Source organism: Uranotaenia lowii, chromosome 3 (assembly GCF_029784155.1).
Source record: "Uranotaenia lowii strain MFRU-FL chromosome 3, ASM2978415v1, whole genome shotgun sequence".
Classification (NCBI taxonomy): Eukaryota; Metazoa; Arthropoda; class Insecta; order Diptera; family Culicidae; genus Uranotaenia; species Uranotaenia lowii.
The window spans coordinates 106390290-106417229 of NC_073693.1; the positions used below are offsets into that span (position 1 = coordinate 106390290).

Consider the following 26940-nt stretch of genomic DNA (forward strand, 5'->3'; position numbering starts at 1 on the left):
GAGCAAAAGATGTACAAATTTTTACATTTTTCGATGTCGTAAAAACCTTTACCTCGTATGACGGATTGGCTTAATGATATCACCTACAAACTTTATATTGCTTTCATTATCTTATAACAACACTGTTGGTGCATAAATATTTTTCGGACAATCACCAAATGTTTTTAAATAAATATTTTTCTAATTCAATTAGCTGACTGGGGCAATATGCAACAAAATGCTAATCAGAACTAAATCTCATAAATCGCGTTTTAATGTGCTGGGGTATGATTTTTTTTTGCATTTTGCGTTTGTTAACATTAAAATTTCATCCATCCTATGATTTATTTACATGATTTAAGATAATAGCATATTTTGTAGTATTTTTTTTACCCCTAAATGTATGCAGCAGATTAACACTTTTTTCTAAAAAAACATTTTTGACAGAAAAAATGTAAAATTTAGTTCGATCAAAACCAAAAATTACTGCAATTGATGCCTTATGCGTTATAACATCACAAATGTATCAAAAACTTTAAATTTTCATACGTTTTCATTTGATTTTTCTTTTTATAACAGAGTTTGTTGCAACTTACCCCTTTTTCTTAGTATGGTGAATATCGCATGTTTTTGTAAATTTAAAACTAACTGGTAAAACCAATAATTTTTCTGAGTACGCCAGTTTGGTGTCCCATCAACCTTAAAACTTTTAATGTACAAGAGGTATGATTATCTGTAAGCATTAAGATTAGTGTTGCATGTTGCCCCAGTTGACGGTACCGCTATGTGTTTTACTTGTTTAAAATATGAATGATTGAAAATCACCAAAACTTTTTTCTACACTTTGTTTTGAATTGTTTAACAGGTAAATCAAGCATAAGTTTCCTTTTTTTGTACGTAGCAATTGGCGTTGAGGATCAAAAATATGAAAAAAGAGTGCGAAATAAGAATAGTACCACTTGAGTTTTTCAACGAAAACAAGATTATTTCTGAAAATTTGATGTGCAAAAGTGAATAATAATGCCTCTACGAATTATCTGAGTAGATAACTGCATTTTAGGGAGTTTTCCAGAATTCCAAAGGTATTAAAAGGGGGTTTTAAGAGATGCTTTTCCAGAACTAAGGAATTTGGTATTTGAGATGTAATTCTTTAACAAACTACTTACTTTCTTTATGACGTAAAATGATGAAACAAACATTCTGGGTTAATTTTGAATCAGAAAAAAAAACTAGATTGGATTTTTTTCAGTAAAACACACTTTTTTCCAGTTTCAAGTTGTTGGTGGCAGCACTATCGTGCAGTTGAAAACAAATTATGTCTCAATATTGATTTTCCAGGTTTATTAAGAACCATATTCATCATTTCGAGGTATTTTTACAACACAGTTTTGTTGGAGTTCACGCTGTAGAAAGCTTTTCCAGATTTGCAAGAAATCACCAGCACAAGAATGTACAACCGCCAAAATTCCTGCTCATCTCAACTTCCGATTCTATTGCAACTCATACCAATAATACTGCTGGCCGTCTGGTCCATCGAGCTCCATCGGAAAGTACAACATTATTCTGATTATCGGCCCAAGAAATTCACTTTTAGTGACCTTCATGCAATTCTATTTTTTTTATTTAGTGATCTCACAACTTCCAAGGAGTTCACACGGTACCAAGTACGTATTTCTTGGTCAAAATCATCCAGCACACCTAAATTATTCCTGTATATTCGAAAATGGGAAAATGAGAAATTGTGTTTGACTATTTAAAAACATTAGTATTTAACCTGTTTTTTGGATTCATATTCAGCCTGAAATCTATGTTTCATCATTTTGCATCATACTTATGAATGTTAATGAAGAAATCAAGCAGTTTGATAAAGTTTTATAGCTCAAATAACAAATTCCTTAACGCTAGAGGAGCATCTCTTAAAACACCCTTTTAAAACCTTTGAAAACCTTTGGAATTCTGGAAAACTGCTTGAAATGCAGTTATCTATTCAGATAATTCGTAGGAGCTTTATTATTCTACTTTTACACAGAACATTTTTAGAAAAAATCTTGTTTTTGTTGAAAAACTCAACTGGTACTATTCTCATTTCGCACCCTTTTTTTTTAAATATTTTTAGTCCTCAACGCCAATTGCTACGTCCAAAAAAAGTAAATTTATGCTTAATTTATCCGGTCAACCATTCAAAACAAACTGTTGTAGAAAATTTTAGTGATTTTCCATCATTCATATTTAAACAAGCAAAACACATAGTGGTACTATGTGTGCTGAACCTGTGCTTATTTGTTTTGTAGATGACCCATTCCAGCGTGACGTCACAACGTTTGCAAAATAATTTTTTGGTATATTGTATGTAAGTTTTACAGGTCATATCGCACATTGTTGAAAATTGTATATTATAAGGTCAAAATTTAATTCTCTACAATTTGAAACCAAATGTATTTGTATAGAATAAATAGTTAACAAAATTTTAGCAAAAGGAATCGTGACGTCACAACGCGCCTCTTTTCCCACTTTTCAGTTTTTTTTACAACGCCGCAATTTTCTGCTCTTCTATTTGATCAAGTTTTATGAAAATTTCAGGAAAGTATCGATTCATTACAACCAACAAATAGCTGTTTTTGATTTTTTCAAATTTTGATTTCAATTTATTTTAGAGCGATTCAGTTTCGTGACGTCACAACGCACCCTTTTTTTAAAGCAGGGTTTTGCAAAGCGTTGTGACGTCACGAAATTTGATGGTTAGCTACATGAAATAAATCAAAGTATAATCTTAAAATTAATGCTTGATTTACTTAAAATGCTTAAAAACTTAATAAATAATGTGATTTGATGATGAAATCGAACCATTTATTCCCAAAAATTAAAAGGAATTAAAGCACAAAGGCCCATATAAGCAGATAAGGTTTGCAACACTGCTCTTATCAATTTAATTCGAAGTTTTTTAATGCGATCATGTGAATATTATTTAGGACAAAACTAAAACTAGGAAATATTTATTCGTAAAAGCGTTGAAATGTGTTTCTGAATCTTTTTAATCCTTTATTGCGAAGGAAAGGAAAAATAAATGATAATTTCAAAGCCTTCGATCTTTCCAAAGATAGTTAATCGACACTAGAGTGTCTAAATCAGCCATCTAATGAAAATCTTATAAGTTGCAAGCTTAAATAGATCCTAGGCCTAACACAAAGTCCAGTGCCAAATTTTGGGATTGGCCCACGGAAATAGAGGGCACAATGAGCCTGAAATTTGTATGGAATTATGAGAAATTGGGTTTGGAAGGACATTAAAACCAAGTTATGCACCAATTTCTGAAGTCCCTATCGGCTGGTTTGTTTAAATTATAGTCATTCACAAAACTTTCATTATGACAAATAGTTTTTCTCAAGATCCCATTTCGACAATGGTTTAGTTAAAAAGGTTTTTGAGTTTCTAAAATTAGCTTCTGATGGGTAAAATACAAAAAATACATGAATGATCGTTAATCGACGCTAATTTTGAACATTATAGCTGTTTTATGATAACTCTAATCGAAACGCGTTCCTCAGATGAAATTTTGTCATAATCAAAGCTTTAAAATACTCAAATTAAAACAAAAAATGGTTGATAAAGACCTAAATTATTGACGAAAAACGTTTTTTTTATCATGCTGAATAAAATCTACATAATTCCATACAAACTTCAGGTGCGTTGCGCAACCCCTTTCCATTAGAATAATCTGACCCAAATTTTGCATGAGACCTTGTGCTAGTAAATATTTGAATTCATTAAATTTTGTAATTCAGTTAAAAGTCTCTTTTGTGAGATTTTATGTTAACACGGGGCTCGATTTAGATTTTCTAGTGACATTATTTGAGGTGGAAATTTCAACAAAAGCAGTTTTCTATTAAAATAATTTATTTAATTTTATTTATTAATCTTATAAATTTTTTAATAAAAAAATAAATCTTTTAAGTTTACCAATTTACCAGATTTTTTGAATCTCATTACATTTATTTCATGGAGCTTATTTTGTTTAAACATAATGCCAGAAAGAAATAGAAGCTACTAGCGGTGTTTTTATTCTAACATAGATATATGAAGTACTCGATCTTTAACAAGATTTTTATTCAAATCACAGATAACTATCTGCTTTATGATTCACAAATATTCTTTTACAAAATCGAACAGGATTTCATTTGTTTGATAGTTTGTTTGTTTATTCTTGAATCAAGCGTTTTTAAGCGCTGTTTTATATGTTTTATTAGAAATGTTTAAAAATAACTAAGTGAATGCAAAAAAAAAATAGTTTCTTTAAAAACTTGACAATAGAATTCGTTTATTGAAGCACATTGTTGTATTGAACTTGTATTGAAGAAATACTATCATAGTGTTGAAGTAAATAGTCTTGAACGTTTTCGAAAAAAAAAGTAAATAAATTTTCGTGACGTCACAACGCATTCTTTACCCGGGTGCAACTCACAACCCGCTAAACCGATTTTCAATCTAAAAATTGCATTAAATTCCGCTCAAAAAGTTTGAAGAAATCTCCAATTTTCGACAATATGTGAAATTTCAGTAAATCATAAATTTAAAAACAGTAGAATTTTCGTGACGTCACAACGCTTAAAAATAAATACCTTTATCAACGATTCTAGAGCGTAAACTTGCAGTAACTGTTATTTATCTTATATCATGCCTTAAAGATGGCTTTTCTACCATCATTTTGCAGTAATTTGTTTTGACATAGCTAGATTTTTGACAAAGTTATGTTATAAATAAAGAATATTTGCAAAAATCAATTTAATTTCATACTAAAATTTTTAAATTTCAACGTTAACATACTCAATTCTAAAAAAAGGTAGCTGAAAATCTTTTAATGGAAAATGACACTCAAGAAATAACCTTTCTAACGCTATGTCATTTATATTTGGATAATGAAAAATAAAAATCGGTTCTCCAGTTGAGGGGTGCTTGGAATGGGTCAGATACAGTTTTTATATGTTGTTTTATACGTTTTTTTAAACTGGAAGTTTTACCGATGTACGATTTCCTACATCGTCCACACTTAATTTCATATACATTGTTTATGGTTTTGTTGTTTCGAATTTTGTCTTTGGTTTTTGTGAAAATCATATACTTCACCTTGTCTAACGGTTGAAACGCGACATTGATTTCTAAATGCTTCTAATACGTTGATAGATTTTCTCCCGAATCAGCGCAGTATGGAATGGTTACAAAATTGTTCATATTTTTACTAGAAAGACTTAAACTGTTGTATATTTTGTGTGTTTCTTCTTGAATTACATTTAGGACGAGGTTTGAGGGATAGTTTTTAATTTAAGGATATTTCTAACTGTTTCGAGGGAATTTTCTCTGTATATTGTGTGAGTCAGCTTAATTGTTCTATCCTCTAATGCTACTATTGTATTTTTCTTGTGCGAAAATGGACTTACCGAGTTGAAATCTATGTACCGTTTGAAAAACACCGGCACGATTCCTTGTATTCGCAGACCAGCGAGGGCAGTTTGTTCGAGCCTCTCTAGAGCTTTAGAGGATACTACAGGACTTGGGACACCAAACTTCTGGGCTTAAAATTTATCGCAATATTGGAAAAAGTTCATTTCAATACAAGTTTCAAAAATTTAAAAAATTCCTCCGTTTCCATTTTTTTTTTCTTTTGATTTCGCCATACATTACATTCTATATAAAGAACTTCACCAAAACATTCACAAGCTTAGTGAGCTTGGAAAAAGTCTAAATTAAAATTAAAACTACTATTTTAACTACAATTAATAAATTCCGCATGTTACTTGATAAGTTTAGATGGCCCCACAGTTTTTTTTTTAATTTTATAAAATATTAGTTTAAAAAACAGTCAGAAAAAGAATTAATTTTGAAATTGTTTGAATTCCGTAAAAAAAAAAATGATCTGTGATACAAAAATTGTGATGAAAATTTTCTCATATTGCTATGGCATTATATATTTTCCGATGTTTTCCAGAGCTGTATTAAGGCATTGTGGGGCCCAGGGCAATTTTCTCGGGGGGCCTCAAGGAATCGTTCTTTTTTTTGCAAATGTCATCCCAGAGAAAACATACATAATATTTCAAACATATAAAAAAAACTAGATATGAGTTAAATATATTACCTTCAAATACTTATTACGTCTGAGTAGAAGGTAGTTTCAAGAGTTCATAAATTTATTAATCAATTAAAATGTTTATTTTCATTCTATCATTGATCGCATTCATCTAAATAATAAAAATATATATAAAACAAGCAACTCCAGTTTTAAAAAAAGATCAGAAAACTCAAATTGAGTTAATTTCATTTTTTTGCGCTTATCTTAATTGTTTTTTTTATAGTTTTAAAAACATTTTGTAATGCTTTTGACGTGTTGCAAAAAAAAAATAAGGTTTTTTTCCTTGGTTTAATTGTAATTTGAATTACCAATGGATTTTGCTTAAGTTTTACTGTAGCTGTTAAAACGAAACGAAAAAAAACTAAATTGTGTTATCTCTTTTTTTCAACGGTACCCCAGATTCCCTTCCATTCCACTGATGGCATGGGTTCGATTCCCATTTCGGTACTGGGTGTTAAATGTTAATCTTAAGCTGTCCACGTCATTTATTCAGTCTGTAAAGCCTAAATCGGCTAAGACGGTGTATGTCTTTTTATTACAAAAAATCTTTTGAGCCCACTGGAAATGTACGCTTGCAAATTAGGCCGGAACAAATTTCAAATCCTTCTTTTGTCACTCGGAGTTGGAACAAGGCAAGGGGGGTGGACAATAAAAAATAATGCGAAAAACAAATAACTTTGAATAAATTTCACGAAAGCTTGTATGCAAGAAAATATAATATAAAATTTGCACAAAACCTATAAATCAAGTAATTTTTTATCAAATAATTCAATGAAATCGAGAAAACAAAAGGTGAAATAACTCCCATCTTCATAAATTTAATTTTTAGTCTTGTAAACTTTCAGATATTGGAATTTTTTTATTGGAATTAACATAAATTACTTCAAACTTTATTTACTTCCCCCTTCGAGTTTTTGGAAATTTCGAAGGGGGGGGGGGGGGAAGGGGGGGGGGGGTGGTGACAAAAGAAGAAATTGATATTTGTTCCAGCCTTATCTATCGTGAATTGCAAACGATTAACATTGAAAAAAAGCAATGAAATTATTCGAATGTTTTAGGTTTGAATAAAACACTTTCAACAGTTTGGTTCAAAGCCAAGAATTATAACTAAATATTGCGCGATATGATTGTATCTCTTTAGCCAAACAATCTCAATCTCAGTTTGTTTCTTTTTTTTAATAATTATTTTTCCTCGCTGCGCTCTTGAATCATCCCACGCTTTTACGCATCTCTCTGTAACGTTTTTATTTTCACTCGCATAGTGATTTATAGTAAGAGAAAAACGTTCAACAGCAACTCAGTCGTCGGTAACATCATCGGTGCAAACGTCATGTACGTATCTTCTAACCAACAACACAACAATTCGGTAAAACCTTCACTTGCGCGCGATTGGCTAATCCACAGACCACTTAACTATTGCACTAACGATAGCAGCAGCAAAACAGAAACAGCCCTTACTCAGTTGCATCGGGAAAAACACTTAGAGATACCTACCGAGCTACTTACCTGCAGCTGATCGAGAGAACATACAATAAAAACCCAGAAAATATAAACTTCCCTGCTAGAGCTCTCCCGGGAGATTTTGCGGCTGTTGTACTTTTCTGCCCCTCCGAGAATGGGACGTGTTTAAACCATCTCTGAAAAATAAATCAAATCTACATCCGACTGTAGCAGAAACTGCACAGAGCTCGAGATCGATCGAGAAATTAGTATTGCAAAGTCCGCAAATAAGAACGCAGGAAAGTGAATACATATCGAGACTGTTAATGTTTATTCCCTTGGTTTTACGTGTTTTTTAACGAAAATTTCGTACTAGATTTAAGATCCATCAGGTTCTTACTTAAAAACGAATTTTTTATGCAATTCTAAGTAACTGTGCAATCCAGCGGATATTTTTTGTGTATCTATTATTCTCTATTCAAATAAAAATATTACTAATTGAGTAAAATGTGTTCATAGTGTTCTTGCTGAAAAATATTTAAACTAATTTGTAAGTTGATAGGGCTAAAAATGTTAAAAATCAAAGCAGTACCAAGTTAGGTACTTTCAAACAGAAGTTTAGGTACTTTAAATTAATGAGCACTCGAAAAAAATTGATATCAGATTTTAGGTAATTAAAAAATAAAATAGAAAATTCTCCAAAACTCAAGCGGATGATTTTTTCCTTCCAACGGCGACCATCAAATAAACTTTGGATAGTTTCAGCGTGTTTGGTTGTAGGTTATTGATAAGCTGCTCTTCGGACTTCTTTGAAACTTCCACCATTTCGTATCAAACCACTAGAGAAGAGTGGGATATCGTGGGTCACCCAAATTCTCGAAAATAATTGAAATAATACTCAGATAAGATTCCAGCCGATCTAGTCCAAATTGGCGAGCCTTTTGTTTAACGCCTGCCATCAGATTTGTAAAGTCACCTTATCCACTTTCTTAGCCGTAGAACGCCAGTTTGCTTCGAACTGCTTCTCTTTGCTAAAAGTTGTTTGTGTCTTGATAAGGTTCTGCTTAACTATTGCCCAATATTTTTCGATTGGGAAAAGTTCTGGTGTGTTGGAAGAGTACTTATCCTTGGACACAACCTGAATGTTGTTAGCGTTAGCCTTTTCCATAATGGAAGGATGCCAAATCCTGCCAAAACAGCGCAGACAGGCGCATTTGAAGGCACTCTTTTATGTAAATTTCCTGGTTGACGGTCCGGTAACAACGAAAATGTCGTTTTCATGTCACAGGTACAGATAGCTGCCAAACGAGATATTTCTTGGCAAACTTTGACAGTTCATCAATATGCTTGAAAATGTCTGCCAGCTTTCCCCTATCAATTGCTGTACACAGTAAACGAAAATTACCGAGTTCGGTAATTTTTTTACCGAAATCCTAACATGTGTAAATCGTTAAACTGTTCGGAAAAAAATAAACGAACATCGGTAAATCGATTCTTCATTTACCGATGTTCGTTTATTTTTTACCGAAAAAATTACCGAACAGTTTAACGATTTACACATGTTAGGATTTCGGTAAAAAATTACCGAACTCGGTAATTTTCGTTTACTGTGTATGCTCTCAAGGCAAAAAACAGCTTGAATATAAGGAAAAAAAGCTTAAAAAGAAAATCACTAACACTTTGCAAATAGATGTTGGTCACACGATACATAGACAAATCCTGTATCGTTGCCGGGACATGGAAAAAGCATAGACAAAAATAAACGCGATTTTTTCGGTAAAAAATAAACGAGCATCGGTAAATCGATTTTCGTTTGTTTTTTACCGAAAAAATTACCGAACAGTTTAACGATTTACACATGTTAGGATTTCGGTAAAAAAAATTACCGAACTCGGTAATTTTCGTTTACTGTGTAGGAGATGAAAGCTGAAATCTGAAGAAAAAAGCTTAAATCTGAGAAAAAAAGCTTAAATCTGAGATATGTGCTCCACACGGATTGAATATCGTTGCCGGGATCTGCTTCTATAACGTTGCATCCGTGTGTCAAAAGGGCCCTATGATTTCTCTTAAGGGGGGAGTAGGGTCTAACACTTTCAAATAATCGATTTTTTTATTTTTTTATTTTCTTATTGTAAAACATTTCAAGAATGTTGTGTCAAATTTTCAAGTCAATCGAAGCAAAACTGTAGAAATTATAGGCCTTTATCTCCTTCTATCTAATACTGCAAGAGAGAGAGAGAGAGAGAGAGAGAGAGAGAGAGAGAGAGAGAGAGAGAGAGAGAGAGAGAGAGAGAGAGAGAGAGAGAGCAGAAACTTCAAACGCGTTTTTCTCGAAAGCACATTTTTAAAGTCTGTGGACATCGTCATTTGAAAACTACTTCACCGATTCTTTTCAAATTTGGAACATATTTTCTACATATAAAATACCAAACCCCAACGATTTTCTTTTTTTTTACTTTGGGGAGATTTTACAGGTAAAAAATGGTGGATTTTTTTCGTGAAAAATCGTAGTTTTTACTTCAAACAGCCACAAAAATTCCAAAAACAATTTTTTTAAGTTAAATAAAATCGTTGGGGTCCAGAAAAACATCTATTAAAAATATTTTGCTCTGATTTTTTGACTTCAGATGATTCTGTGCTGAGATACAGTGTCCACCGCAAATCATGTTTTCTAAAAGGCATCCTCGAAAGTGCTCCGTCACTGACTCATTTTTCAATATTTTTCTACGAAAAAAATACTAAATGTTCTTTTAACAATGCTTTGTATAATGCAAAAAATTGAATACATTTATTTGAAAGATAGCCCTAATAAAAATTCGTGAAAATGGTGTTTTTTTCAACCCGTTAGACCCTACTCCCCCCTTAAGCTGCCGGATAAACAAAAGTTTAAGCTGAAATCTAATGTGCTGAGTTCGTATTACAGGATGGCCCGCGAACCGGCAAAACCGGGGATTGAAAATGGAACCGGAAAAAACCTGGAATTTCGAATAAAAACCTGGAAAATTATTTATGAATAGTTTTTTTCCCATATATAAGCCTATGAAATCAAGAAGTTTGTTTATTTCATCATAACGCAACTTTTTCTCAGAAACTTAGAAACGGGATTTTCCCAGGAAAAGTCGTGATGTGGAGAAATATCATGTCGTAGAAAAATTTCTCGACTATAAACTATTACTTAGCTTACGTGTATTATGAACAGCAACAAATGTTTCTAAAATAAATAAACGTTTAATAACTTTGAAGTTTGAATACGTTACTTTTATATCGTTAATTAATCAAAGAATTCAAAATATTCTACCGTTTTACACTTTTTTTCACGGATTTCTAGTTTAAAAATGAACCTAAAAATCTGGATAAAAAATTAATGAAAGGATTTAAAAACATTCTAATTGCTGCTACATTATTGTTCTGATGTGAATTCATACGTTGAAATCAGACAGTTTTTGACTGAAACCACATCTCGAAAACTAAATAAGATTCATGTTCAAAATCGATCTTTATTTATTAAAATTAATATTATCTTTATTTTACACTAGTCCAGAATTGATGATGTTCAAATCTGTGTCAAGAGCATTTCTTTTATTCAAAACAACACGTTATAAAAAAATGAGCAGAAATGTAACAAATACATTTGAAATTTTGATAAGCCCAACTAAAACACTGAATTATGATGAACAAATAAAGATCAAATTTTAATAGAACGTATGAAGAATGATATGAATTCAGCAATGCATTCATGAAGTCCTCATTCCCCTCTAAGTCAACTAATTTTCTGAAAAGAAAATTTTTACAAAGATTTTTTGAAGAAACGCTGTTTTTAAACAAATTTAATTACGACTTTTTTCAACGCAATATTAGGGTAAGTGAGTCTTAACTTGGCATGCTCTTTATCTTGGCATGCCAAAATGCATTTTGGTGATTTTCATGTCAAACATACGCCTGAAATGGAATAAAAATCAAACATAAAAGAAAATCGCATATGGCAACATTCTGCATAGCATTTGTCCACTATTAAATCCAAATGACTGCGTAATAATTTTTTTTTTCGCATGACAAACTGCAAATGAAATAATGATCTTCGGAAAAAATCCTAAATGAACCTACCTTGCTAGTGCATCTGCCGTCTTCGTATTGATTTTAAAAACACACTTCCTTATGAAAAAATTACTTAAAATTACCACTGGTTACAGCAAAACATGGCAAAAAATATAATTATAACTTACTCCAAACAACGTACATTTTCTATGTAAAATTGAAGAAAATATAAACATTTTTTTTGCCTAATCTTGGCATGCAATTCCACAAATAGAAGTATGTATGTATGTGTGAAAACGACATAGCAGGCAGCCGGCGACCGTTCGTCGGCCGACGGAGCACTGTGCAAGTGGTCTGGAAATTAAAAAGCCGGTCGAAAGTAAAATGAATGATTGAAATAATTTAAAAATATTATGAATGTATTTCGGACTATAATCAATTTATTTATCTCTCAAGCCGACTCAAGCGTAATTGGCATCTTAGTTAGAATTATAATACTACAATTTGATCTGCTTTTTTATGGTAAATTTCGAGAACTTTTATTCTCAATATAATTTACCTCTCAATAAATTAATATACCGGTTACCATACCTAAAAAAATCGACATTTGGAAATACGGTTTAACGTATTTTGATTTCATTTGATTTGTATTGAAGATGAACATTTACTGCATATGTGTCGCTTTGAAAGGAATTGTTTTAAAGTTCAAATTATGACATATCAATATTAAAAATAACTACAATGCAATGTTGAAATACTATGTTGTACCGGGCTTGAATTTTTATTGTTTTCAATTTCATGTGAAATCAAAAATAATATTTTGACCAAGATTGTTTTTTATTATACATCACTGTGCATTAGGTGATGACGTTGTTCTCTGTAGGAAAGGAATATGCGAAGGAAGAGCTGCCTAGTTCGAGTAATGATTTTGCATGAGTGCGAGAGGGATGCAGCCTTTATTTCATCCAGCTTTTGAATTTGCTATTCGCTTCCATTGCCTATAGTTCCCAAACGAACGAGTGAGATGCAATATATTTCTATCAGGCTGGCTAGAGTGAGCGAAAGTTTGTCTTGTTTTGCTATCCGAGTGTACGCATACGATTGCTAGAAAATTCCTAAGGGCGACATTTTAAACATTTATGATTCAAAGAATCGTTCGCTTACTTTAGCTTAAGCTTTAGTTTGCTTCTTGTCTCGGTCATAATGGTTTTTAAAATGTCGATCCTCCTTTTAAGGGAGTGGAATGAAAAAAATATGAACATTTACTATCTTATGTTAACCTGTTAACTTCAATGGAAACAGATCTTTCATGATTGCATGTTAAAAATTGAGCGAACGATTTGTTTGCTTCATTAATAAACATATTTATGTTAACCAGTGCAATAGTTTGGAACCTGTTTGTTTTAGATTATAATTCTTATGATAGAAATTTTAAATACACAAAAACTGAAATAAACAAGTAAAACTTTTTTACCAAAGATTATCATTCTACATGCAAATGATGCAAATATCAATTCTAAAAGTTGATTGACATTTCGTACTTCCGACTTTTTAAAAACAATACAGAACATTCCTTCCGATATAGGTTCAATGAATTCGTGGGGGCTGTTGTTGTATTAGTGAGGCAAATTTATTCTAGAGACGGCCAATTTAAGGAACTCAAAAAGGGCCAAAATTCGGCGCGGGGGCTACAATAAGGAGCATTTCAATCAAAAGTTTGATAAGGTTTGTCTCAAATTATCAACCGCTTTCAAGCAAAGACATATTTTTGTTGCATTTCAGGCTAGTAAGCAATCATATTTGTCGAAGGACTTTTGAAGGTACACATTACAGGAAGACTACAATCATGGGAAATCTAGTCAACCATGCCTTAGGGGCCAAGATTGGGAACATTTACCCTAATTATTTTTAGTTTTTTTTCAATCAAGTTATCGGTACCTTTGTCAAACATAAAAAAATAATCATAACAATACTCCAAGTTTTTGATTGGAAAAATATTTAAAAAAAAATATTCAAGTTCGAATAAAATTTATGTTTCTTTGTTTGTGTTATATTTACAATGTACACTTTAAATTGTAAAAAACTAGCAAAACATCAATTCAAAAATTAATATATATTTTTGATAAACGACATAACTTAGAGGTAATTATCTTTTTTGGTTTCGAAAATATATTCTTAACATTCAGCACAATTTCATAAAATTGAAACACAAAATTCAAATTATGCGACATTTTATTTGAATTATTGATAAACGAAAATACCAAGTTTTTGTGTAATTCTTGTATACATTCTTTCCTCAAACCAGTAACCGCATTCTTTATTTTTAAAAAGTTTTTAAAATTACTGATTTTAAGTTATTGAGCTATGGAATCACGTTTGGTATTTCGGAATCACAATCATTAAGAGTTCATCTCAAAAATCGGAATTTAAATAAATATATCACCTAACAACTATTCTCAAAATCCAGGATCAAGGATTTCAAATTAAAAAATGGAATGAAAACATGAATTTTGAAGTTGGACTGAAAATTCAGATTCAGAATTTACCAGATATTAGATAAATAGATTCATAATCAGGCATCTAGTACTCAAGCTTTTGAAGCGCACTCTGAAAGAATAATTTCAAAGGTTATTCAACAAAAATGTTCAATGAACATTGTTCATTCGGTATTTTTATTATGAGAACGGAAATCAAATTTCAGGTTGCTGCTTAGTAGATAATAAGATTCAGTCAGGGGAATCTGTTTTAGGCACAAGAAATTAAAAATATAATATTAATCAGTAGCATAGCATAAGGTTGCCAAATTGTCTGGTTTTATCCGGATTTGCCCGGATATTTAATACAAAATTTGAAAAAAAAGTCCGGCCCGGCCCGGATGCCCGGATGCCCGGATTTCATTGAAAAAAGCTCGGATTTTACCCGGATTTATTCACTTTATTTGCCAAAACAAACAAATTGTGTGGTAAAATTTTTTATACGTGCGTCAAAAACGAAAGTTTTTAAGCAAGTTTTAAAAAATAATTATGAGAAGTTTTTTGAAAGTCTTAAATACGATAAAAAATTGCTGATGAATAAAAAAAAAATCAAATTTTTTTCGATTTGTGTTGAGTAATTCCAGGAATTTGACCAAATTTGCCCGGATATTGCTTGGATTTTTGGTCAATATTTTAAAATCAAATGCCCGAATTTTGTCAGGTTTTTAGATGAAACAGCCAAAATTTGTTCGGCCCGGGTAGCTGAAATTTTTTTGGCAACTTTAGCTTAGCAATAACATTAAATTTGATTTCTTGTTCCGAAGTTAAGCGTCAGAAATTAAAATTAACTTTCGCATGATGAATCCAAACTTGAAATAAAGTTGATTTATGGATCTATATTTAATCCGAAATTCACCGTTCATGATTAAATTTTGTATTTCGGAGTTCAGAAGCCAGAGTTCAATAGTAAAATTCGGTATTTTAACTTGAAATTTTGAAAATATCATATGGCACATTATATCGAAACTATATTTTATCTCATGCAAAATACAGGATTTTTTCTTGGTGTGAAAGTATGAAAAGAAGGTAAACATTTTCGGTAAAGGTTAGGACAACTAGCATTATTTCTAACCGTATTATAATCACCAAAACCTGACTAACCTTTGAATGTCAAGATAGATATAATAAACAATTTGAAGTCCTCTTATACTTTTACGTTCAAAATTCTAAAAAATATCTTTTTCTATTGTTAAAACCCCGATAAACATATTTATTTGTGTACTTTGGAATACGGAAAATCATAAAATCACAATCCGATAAACCGGAAATTTTAAAATGGAATCTTGCTGACCACCCTGGTCTTCGTTCCTGAAAATTATCACATTTCCAAAGATGACGGGAGTATTAGAGTTTTAACTCAAGTCATTTTTGGAGGATTTGTGAATTATGCAACATCGAAATATACAAACGAAAAATCATCTATCATTTATGTTTTAATGATTACAGTTGTGATATCTTATATCGATTTAGTCTACAAGTTATCAAAATAATAACAAACACCACAATTAGACAAGGGCTACGATCCGCCCGTTTGAAAGATACTGCATGAGCCCGACTTAAGTCCCACGCTTATCTAGAGTCAATCTTCATTCGTTCGCTCCCCTCGATCTAGTCAAGTAGTGATATCCAAAGTAGTAGCAACAGTAGCAGAAGCAAAAGTACACATCGCTGTAACGCTCCCGGGTACCGGCTAGTAGTTTTTGGGATCAGATTTCGATACCGACATTTGTCTTCATCTTCTGTAATTATGGTCGAATCAAAATCATTCCGCCGGATTGGATTCCTGTACGCGGTCATTTGCTTCCTGGGGTCGTCCAATGGGGCAGTTTATTTTTTCAAACAACTAGTCAACAACGAAGAGCTGGATCCAAGTGGATGTAAGTTGCTTGTTTTTGGGATTTAAGTTTGGGGGGCTCGATTATTGACATCGTTTTTGCTATTGTTTCCTATCCAGACAACGGTAATGTTGTGATCCATGCTGCCGGGATGGTGATGTTCCTGCTGTCGGCCATGTTTTCTGTGTTCGTCAAGATCGGCATCGAGGAGGTAATTCCCGCTTAGTGATGAGTTGTTTCTGGCAGTGTTTCACCAAAGTTTAAAATTCCCCCCGTCTTCCCCGTATTGATTGATAGGTGGAACCCGCCTACATCAACATTCAGCGAGTTTGTATGCTGCTTCGCAATCTGGTTCTGATGATCGTTTGGACCTGTGGCAGCGTAAGCCTGAAGATCGAACAAATTTCCGATCCCGACTTCCCCCAGGACAAGGTGCGGGACTTGAACCTCAACACTGCCCTGCTGGTGATGATCTCGAGTGAGTACATTGTATTGAAGTTAGTGTCACTTTTTGTAGACGAAATTTGGAACAACTTTAGCAACAAATTTGAATATCAGAAAATAGAACACCGAGTAGGGAATCTAAATCATCAATTTTAAAGGAAACCCGGCAAAAAATCATGAAACTTGGTTCACTGGTGTACACTCTCTCTTGTTTCCCAACCGATTTTTACAAAATTTACAATTTTGGAAACCTTATAATGCAACTCAAACATGTTTGTCTGACAATATTCAGCTACAACACTTAAGTTTTCCGTTATTCAAAGTCTAAGAAAATAATCCGAATAAACATGCTTCGTAAAGAACTACAGTCTTCTTCAGCTACGAAATACTAAAAAATATTAACTTAGTGTCCAAGAAAGCTGAAGTTAGGAGCACATTGCACATGATGCACGTTGCACATGAGGATAAAAATAACAGCTACCTTTGAAAATTCATCAGATATTCTGTGTTTCGTATTTTGAAAATCTAACGATGCAAAAATGTGCCAAACGTAAACTTTCCAATCCTCATCCAAATTCATCTGGTGTGACCTAAACAATTTTGATGATTCAATTTAAGGTACAGTTTTTTAACCACTTTTTACATTTTGCGTGGTCATGATCTTTAAACATTTAAAAAAATATATCCCTATGCACAACGTAAAGCTAATTACTTAAGCTTTCTTGGACACCAAGCGATTTTTTTTTAGGCATTTCGTAGCCTGATTTAAAGTCTTCTTTCCGATGCATGTTTTTCGATATTTTTTTCTTAGATTTTGAATACCAGAAAACTGAAGTGTTGTAGCTGAATATTTGAGTAACGTACGAGGTTTCAAAAACTGTAAATTTTGTAATATAATTCAGAAATCAACCAAACCACCTCGAATTTTACACTGACGCTTGGTGACCCAAAAGCCCTCGAAACAACATACATATCTATGGGAGTAAAAAGTCAATTTTTGCCGCGGTCTATATTGCCCTCTCTGCCTTAGAACTCTGATGTCAAACTCTGAATTCGGTTTTGTGGAATAGGAGTTGTAAAAAAGAATAATTTAAGAATCTTGAAAATGAACTCTGAAAAATATTGAAAGTGGTGCGGTTTTTTCCCTTCAATTGAAATGAGATTACTCATCACTAGAACTTGGTTCCTTTTCTTGATCAGTAATTCAAGCCTCCCAACCAGTGTTCCGAAAATCACTCAATTCTCATGAGAGACACTGAAACGTTTTCAACAGCGAAAGCAAAACCTAAATTGTCGGTTGGTTTATCTCCCAACGGGGCAAAGATAGTGTTCGACAGCGCTGCTCCGAGAATCAAAAAAATAAAATTTGAAAGAGAGACGTTTCTTCTCCAGTTGGAATTCTCAACTGAGTGAGGAGCAACCTGATTTTCAGTTTCTTCTTTCAGTCAATAACTTTTTTTGCTCAGTCACTCACTCGTTTACTGATCGATGATCGAATGCTGTCTGCCTGATACATCTTGTTTTGTTGTTGCTGTTGTTGGGGAGGACCAAAATAGCCATTCAAACACGCAGGCAGTATGTATGAACATATGTATCTTCCGCTTTGCCAGAAAGTACGCAGGCAGTATGAACCGATGCAAGGTCGCATTGATTGAGTTTGAGTGAGTGAGTGAGTGGATTTTCGAATTGGATCTTGTATCAGTCAGTGTCTCAATCACTTCTGATACACCAGGTAGTGAGCTTGAGAGATCGACTTAGATGCGAATCCGCTCTCGCTTTTGAATCTTGTTTACATTGACTTCGCATTGACGCTCTGCCGAATCTCTAGAGAACAACAGGCAGCAGCAATCGGCTTTGAATGTTTCCAACTAGAGACCTATCATGAGCGTTTCTTCCGAGTGATTTTCGGAACACTGCTCCCAACAATATTGTAATCTGACACCCACTTTTCTTCAATCCAAACGCAGTCATCGTCGGTCTGGAGATGTGGATCATCGAGGGCATCCAGAGGTACGTGGACGATCGACACCACCAGGAGCGACGCCTGGAACAACTCCGGCGACGTTTTGTCCGAGATGTGTCGCTAATTAGTTCCTGAGCCTGAGGCCGTCCGTCTGGCAGTCTTATCCTCGAACAAGCGAATTCTGTGATAAACCTCCTCGTGATGTAATTGAACAAAACGTTAAGTACTTATATATTAGCTTTACTTCCTTCCCGCCCCCAACTTGTCAGCCAACCGGAGAGGCTGGTCTTAGTGATTAAGTTCTCGTAGAACATAGATGTATTAAAAATATTTTATTCCGGGAGATAAACAGACCACTGACTGATACCAAATAAAAGTCAACGAGAAACCGAGAAGCTGATTAGTTTATTTTTCTCTTATCGTCAGACAAACAGAGCCGAACGAGACATTGCGATTGGATTACCCCTAGTAGCTAACGAAGAGATTGTTGAGGGCATCCGCAGCAATCGCGAGCAAAGTGAAAATGCTCACGAGTTTATCCACTTCCATACCGCACCGGGGGTTAGTATGAAGGTGAGCAAAATAGGGCCGATGCCGTCGGGACCGACAAAATCACCAAATTTGCTCACTAGAAAGGGGCGAGAGCAAACATGCACTGAAAAAATTCTACCGTTTTGACCAGAAATAAACAAACGATGTCGCAGCGTGTAGATGTTTGTTGATATTTATTTTAAGAAAAAAATTGAATCAGATTAAAATTGTGGATGGATTTTTTTGTAATAACCAGTTAAATTCGCAATTTCGTTACATTATTTCGGGTTTTTCCAGGAATTGAACGAGAAAGTGTAAATGCTGGTGATGATGGTGAGTTATTTATTTTGATTTTATACTGTTTTTGACTTTTTTGTACCTATGAATTTTGATAACATTTTTTCCTTTCTCACTCAATTTCAGATAAACAAACTTGAAGCATCGTAATTTGTGACCAAAAATGGTCACTCGGAGTTTCTCGGAGTAATAATAATCGAGACCAGTGCGCTGTGCATGATTTTTGTATCCAACCGGCCAATATGGGTGGCATTCCAGTACTGTCCCTACCGATTCGGCTTTCGAAACGAGGTCTCTCAATAAGTTTGGAACTAATGGGACCCAGTTTTTCGGAGCAGCAATTATTTCAATCAGTACGTTGGATAGAAAAAGAAGTTGATGATTTTTTAGAAAAGTATGATTTTAATATAAATATAATAAACAAATAAAGTTGAATTTTAGTTGAATTGTTTGGTTTGTTGAATTTTGTTTTTCGGGTCCATGTGTTAGGAAATATAAGTGCCCGGCGTGTTGAAAGCAAAATCGAGCTTAATTCGAAAATATTTTCTTATCTGAACTTATTTTATTCAATCAAGTCGTCCTACAATTCAATAAGTTTTTAATCACAATCCAGCAAACGGGTGACACGGAATTGGAAACACCGTAAGGGAAACTCAACGCTTTACAACCACCACCGGTTGAAAGCGGTGTCCTATAGATATGATGACGAGGCCAAGCGAAGCAAACATCCTGCTCGGAAGTTCTTGCTGCATCCGTCATCGGACCCGATTGCTGGTGTTCGAAGCTGCTTGGCCTTGCTGCTGCTGTATGGCATGTTCAACCAGGATGTAGACTTTGACGTCACGATACGTATAGCAGCTATCCCGTCAAATAACTTCCAACACCCCCAGGCCCTTTTAAGACCAACATTCATCGAAATTTCAGCAAAAAACAGACGACTACGAAAATTTACTCGGTACGTATTAATTCAAGATTTAGATTTTCTTCAAAAATTTTCTCAGTGCAATGCTAAATTTGAAAATAATTATGCTACCGTCCGGTGCACGAAAGAGTGTGTATCCCAAAACCGGTCCGCTGAAATGAGCAAAACCGGGCCGCGTATACTCACTTATTGGTGCGTTTGCTCTGAATGGCGTAAAATTTATTCCGGTTGCCGTGCATAATGGCGTTAGATAATTGATATTTCATTCTTATTCCCTGTCGACCGGCTTCGAATCGGAGTGATTCCTCGGGATTGCTGGCAGAAGTGCTGTTTTTTTTATTTGTTTGAACGGTAAAAGCCGCTTCAATAATTCGTGTTTATTTGCGACTTTGTCTTTATGATGGGTACAGTTACCCACTGAAGCAGTATTCATTCAAGAGTCAAGTGTACTTTTGGACTTTAGTCTTGCTCACGAGATTAACTGCTCACGGTCGATAGTCTGATAGTAAACTACCACCGATGCTATTGTGTCGTGTTTATTTTGATTTTTTTAGCCAAAGTTGTTTTTTTATTCTATGAAGAGACTATCGATCGTATCATCTTTTTGCTCGTTCGCACTGCAAGTTTTCCGCTTGTGGGGCAAACCACGCTTGGCCTACTAATGTGTGATGGTAGATGCATCTCTATCTGCATCTACCACTTCATAGTAGTTTGCTGGTGCTGAACTTTGTTGATATGTGATGATAATGCTTCTAAATAAATTCTACCCGCTCAATTTCACCATCCTTCCTTTCTTGTAATTTTCTATACATCCATAAAATTTCATAATCTTGAGATATCTCTACTTAAAAGGACATCACATTTCATCGATAAGACCGATAGAATAAAGTAACAAACATAAATTACGGTGATTAAATCACTTCATAAAATTAAAATTTAATTTTAATTTTGTTCTTCTTAATTTAGTAGTAATCAGTTTGATAACTTAGGCTTTGATAATATACTAACCACGCTTTGCATATTTTTGTAAGGTTTCGTAGATATTCCTTGGGTGGAGTTTTTTTGTTTACCTTTTTGTAAAAAAAAACGTCCACAAACTCTCGATAGAATTCACTTTCGAGCTAGGGTTAGCCACACGATCGGTTTGGGCCATGTAGATCAAAAGAATATGTACTGCTGTTTTCTACACTTTTTGTTTGGGTCATTATTTTTCTAAATAATGTATTTGTCCTCATGTTCCGTTTTTGTCATATATATTCCTCCAGATTCTCGTTCGAATTGTCGATTAAATCATCAGCAATCATATTACCGTTGATCCGAATCAAAAATTTTATCACTGCCCTCTTGAGACACCTCATTACCATATTCACCATAGATTTTTAAATGTCATATGTACTCGTAAAGTATACAACTGATTGCTACTGAGAAAAGAAAAAAAGTTCAAAAATTTTAAAACAATATTGAAGTTACCAGCCTCTCAACGAACTCATTGAAATTTCAAATGTTTTTAAGAAACTGGAAATATTTACGATTTTTTTAACCATAGTTATTGAATTTAAAGCGATTTTTTCGGGTTTCAGTCTGTTCAAATAGCAAAAACGATTATTTATTTAACGTTCTAACGTTTCAATCCATATAAGGTCGTCATCAGGGATTGAAATGTTTATTGTGTGTTAACCAAATTTCAAAAAGTCTTCACAAAATTAACTGATTATTACCTACCTAAAATGTGTCGTATTTCTTGTCAGGTTTGATTCGGTTGATCGGGTAAAGCTGTCATTTGTATCTGTTACAATGTTTTGTGATTAATATGTTTTTTTTAGTGTTTTGTAGTGCTGTCTGACTTACCGTGTAAAAATCCGTACTTCCTCCTTTTTTCATGATTTAATTTCCGCAGTATCGATTTTTCACAATTACTACTTTTCACTTTTGGTTTTGGTTTGATCTGTTACAACTAGTTTGTGCTATTGTTTTCTGAATGTTGGTGGATTTGTGTTTCTGTGTTTTTAGTTTTAGGTTTTTGGTTTATTTTCTTATGTGTTGAATTATTTGAAAAATGCTGAAATGAATGGTGCATTTGATTTTTACCTACAATGAGTCGTATTTCTTGTCAGGTTTGATTCGGCTGATCAGATAAAGCTATCGTTTGTTCTGTTAAAATAATTTTTGTGAATAATTTTCGATTCTAGTGTTAAGTAGTGCTATCTGACTTACTGTGTCAAAATTCGTACATCCCCCTATTTTTGAATTAAATTTTCACTGCCTCGATTTTTCACAGCCACCACTTTCCACTGTTTGTTTTACTTTGATCTGGTTCAGCTAGTGTATGCTATTGTTTACTGGGTGTTGTTGGATTCGTTTTTCTGTGTTGGTGTTTTTATGTTTTGAGTTTATTCTTCATTTTGTGTAAAAATTGGACGATATACAACACCTTTTACCGCACATCCTGACAGTATGCGAGAGAGCGTAAGTTTTGCTCTCAATGCATGCAAACCGTTGCCAGCGACAATATTTGCTGCTTCTCTCATTGGCCAGTTTATCCAAATGGACCCTCTGATTTTTAGAAATCTGGCTGCACTGCTTATCGCAAAGAGAACAACAAGGTTGTTTTCTCATTTGAATCCTGCACGCGGGAGACAAATTTGCAAACATGGCGGACTTTTGTCATATACGAGTCGGTAGACTTTAACTAACCATTTTTACGATCATTTACTTGGTTTGGTAGGAGTTACGATTCGCATTAACATTGTTAACGAGTTGAGCTGACATTTCTAATGCGATGTTATGTTTGCTGGGTATATTTGTGAGCGAATGTGGAAGTTTCTTATCTTCCGCTACCATAGCTGTTTGGGTGTTATCCTTTTCATTGAGACGGTTTATGATCCTATTAATCAATCCAATCGGATAATCGTCCAACCTCAGGTTTGTTCAAATGATTTGGTTGTATTCGTTCTTATTTGTTCGAGAAGAAAAAAGTGAAACAAGTTTAGCTAAATTGATTGCAACGTTTAGTTTTTGATTAAGTGGATGGAAGGAAGAGAAGTTTGAAAATCTATCAGACGCGATCGGTTTCATGTAGCTACCAGTCGGTGATGATTTTTCCATTTTCGCATCGGTGTAGCATCATGTCCAGAAAAGGTAATGATTGTTCTTTTTCAACTTCAACAGTAAATTGAATGTTATTATGTTGAGAGTTGAAAACTTTTTGAACAGATTCTATAGTGTGTTCGGGCAAAATCAGAAATAAATCATTCACATACTTTCGTATATGTGGGAGCAAGATGGCACTGTGTGTTGCTGCTGCATAAACATCGAACTTGAAGACGCTTTTCTGAAACTTCGAAAATGAAAAACGAAGCAACAGCACCTATCCGCGCTCGTCGATCAGTCTGCTGATAACAACATCCGTGAAAGTATTATCACTTCCTAAAAACTGTTCCGGCGAAACCGTGAAACAGAAATATAAAAAAACAACAAATGCAAAACTTCACCGCTCGATGTTCACCGAAAGCCGTTAAACGAGAACAAACACTAGATGCCTATTGCAAGATTCCAAGGCACTCCATATTGCAACACTGCCAAAGGAGGTCAAACTTTTCCTAAGTTTGGGTCCAAAATTTTCCCTCCTACACACTTCACTAGCAAAAACTTTGTTTTTCCATCTGTTTGCAGACATAGAACAAATCATCCGAACTAACAGCGACACCGATGTACAAGAAAGCACTCGCTGCAAAGTCGTCTATAATAATCAATATTTTATACATAAATAACTGAATAACGGGTACGATGATCACAGGCTTAAACTATTTACATCAGCAGAAATCAAAACTAGACGGTTTTTCAAACCAAACACCACACTTTTACCACTAAAGCCGAAAAATTGAACAAAACTATCCTAGCGCCGATGTGGTCTAGCGGATAGGCTGGCTCGAGTCTGGTTTTGGTATGCCAGGCGTACTGGGTTCGATTCTCGGTATCGGCAAGAGAACTTTTGGGTTCAAATCCCATAAGTGGCCGACAGGTAAGATGTCTTTTCTCTTATAACAGACTATATAATGAGAATGTTCAATCAGCTTGCCAGCTGGGTAGGTATATACACGGATGCCGGAATACCTGTCAGTAAACTAGCCCACCTTATTGATTTGTTCTTCCAAAATATACCTTACATCAACACAATACTTTCAACCATAGCAGTTCATACGAAGCCATGGGGTCCGTTTATGGTGTACGCTTTGCATTAGAGATTCGTCGATCTGAATAATCTAAAAGAATGCATGTGAACACATACTTAGGCAGAAACTGCGGTGAATCCGTGCACCCATGGTGGATAACTAACATACATAGGGGAGAAGCGGGCTATATGCGCATACTAAGCAGAATACTGATTTAATCAAATATCAACATCGAATATTTGTACAAAAACTATATACACATGAGAAGACATCTGTTTTCTATACATTGGAATAATTTTTATGTTGAAATTCACTTCAGTTTAAGAACTTATTCTAACTATTGTCAAAATTGCTGAACCTCAAACCGCGCGGGCTAAATGCGCCTATTTCTATTTTAGGCAAAATTTCTGTTTTTTTTGGCAATGTTTCCGTATAATTTCATTGGAAATGCTAGAAACTGATAACTTTTATACGACAAAGCTTAAGTTTTATAAAAATCTATTTCATTTATAACTTTATAGAATGAAACAAAAGTTAGGGTTGCCATCATATGGACTCCATATGCCTCTTATGGAGGCAATTCATCCATAAGAAAAACTATCATATCTGTTGTGAGATCTTTAATTCTTTTTTAATATGTCAATTCAATTCTAATAAACCTGTTATTTTAGGATAGAGGCATTTTACAAACATGATGGGGGCATACAAAAACACTCCCTTAATACACTTTTTAACCCTTATGAAACTGTCATAAAAACTTAAATTTGTTTTACTTTTCAAGTTCATTTGAATTAGAAATAAAAATCACCCAAGTTTTTGCTTTGAGCTTCTTTTCGTATAATTTTTAAAAGTCGAAATATAAGATGGTATCAAAACCTTGTGTGGATTTTTATTTATTTTTTTTTTTGAGTTGGTAGATTCATTACATTTTTTCTTGTCTTATGTTCAAAGCATATCACCAAATATAGTAAAACAAATATACGTCACTGTCAGCCTTCTCCATACATCTAATCGAGGACACGCATGTCAGCACCACCTACTGACGAAAGTTTCTACTGAAGTCACTGATAGTACCAACACTGACCATACTGACTGGACACTCGATTTCGTTTTCTGGATAATTTTTCCAACGGTATGCAATGACGATTACAGAGTGGGCATCGATCGATTTGAAGAAATGCTATCCCAGTTAGGAAATGACACCCAACATTAAGAATAAAACACGCAATTTCTACGATAAAATCGGGCTTAACAGGACCATTTTTCCTACAGGGCATTTTTTGTCAAATTTTTCTGGTTCGCCACCTGCCGTCGATATTGCGAACCTGCAAAATCTGACAACAAAAAATTAGACAGAAAATGGTTGAATTTTTGTTCTAAGTGTCATGTTAGTGTTGTCAGTGGTACCAACATCACCACCCCAAGCGACAACAGCACCTACAAGTCAGAAACCGCCAAAAGTAGTTCAGATCGTCGAAGTTTATACGTGATAGTTGGAACTTTCTCCACATGATGGCATGGTTGATGTGTCGCCTTGTTTTTTGAAGAGTGAGGTATATTGGTTTTATTACTTATTTGATATTAACCTCAAAATGCATTGATTATATATGTTGTCTTGTCAGCCATTTCGTCAAACGGCCGTAGACGCATTTTACCCAATAGGCCCATTTAGGAACACTTTCCCCCTACATACATACACAGAAAAAAATTTTGAATCTTACGTGTCATTGAAAATGGTTAGCTTTAAAATAATACAACCTGTAATTTCGAAATCACGTAATTTTCTATTGATAGGTTGAAAAGTAAATATAAAATCATTGAATATTACAGTGAATGTCCTGTAACAAAAAGGAGCAGGACATGTACTGTAGTTTTACAGTTCGAAGCATTTATTTTTAAGTGAGAGCATTCTTTACAGGTCGGTTTTGAATTTCAGGACTGTAAAATTTTGAGCGATTGTGGCTAGTGTTTGTGAATGTTCGTTGCGCGGATTCTGAACATTAATTGGTACAGATTTTAAATTGAAATTAAGCATCAATTGTAAACACAGCAGTGACTAGTTTGCCAATGGAATGTGATGTGAGGACAGCACGAGTAGACTTGTTTCCATACATGTCGATTGATTCCGTCAAGCAATGGCTTAGTAGGCGCGCTTCCTTGGTCCTTGGTCCGAAGCGGCCGAAACTTCATGTTGGAGGAGAGTCAAAGAACGGGACAGATCGCTGTGAAACGGGACAGTCACCGGGTGGCTTAGAAAGGGAACATCCGGCTGCATCGGGCCTTCAGAGTTTTCCTGTCAAACTCCGAAATGTTGCATCAGCAGTGGTTCACCCATTTCTCAACGGTTATACAAATGCATGCTGCAGTCATCCGTTATCGAGGTTATCGATATCGAGAGCGTACGAGAGCAACTGAACATGATTGATATCCACGTAGCCAAGTTTGTCTAAAGAACTTCAAATTTATGATTCTTTTTAAATTCCAGGGTCTCTCGTTTTGGAAATAATTCCTCCACACATAATGTCAGGCACACGAAAGATTTGACATCATCACAATATTCGGATGCTGCCACAGAACATCCAGTTCGATGAACAGTAAGTAATGAAGCATTTTAAGACCTTATTTTAAATCCTGAATATGAATTGACTAAAAAAGCAAGCAAATTTA

The 26940-nt window shown here is 34.2% G+C and overlaps 1 protein-coding gene and 1 long non-coding RNA gene across 2 annotated transcripts; both read left to right on the forward strand.

Annotated features, from left to right (window-relative positions):
- The first annotated feature begins 15665 nt into the window (after positions 1-15665).
- LOC129756586 (uncharacterized) lies at positions 15666-18646 on the forward strand. The gene is made up of 4 exons (XM_055753496.1): positions 15666-15986; positions 16064-16155; positions 16242-16422; positions 18356-18646. Exons 1-4 carry the CDS (start codon positions 15857-15859, stop codon positions 18484-18486), a joined length of 534 nt encoding a protein of 177 aa, XP_055609471.1. The 5' UTR covers positions 15666-15856; the 3' UTR covers positions 18487-18646.
- Positions 18647-19092: 446 nt separating this feature from the next.
- Positions 19093-19625, forward strand: LOC129756595 (uncharacterized). The gene is made up of 2 exons (XR_008739498.1): positions 19093-19215; positions 19306-19625. It is a non-coding gene; the product is annotated as an uncharacterized LOC129756595 (long non-coding RNA).
- The last annotated feature ends 7315 nt before the right edge of the window (positions 19626-26940 follow it).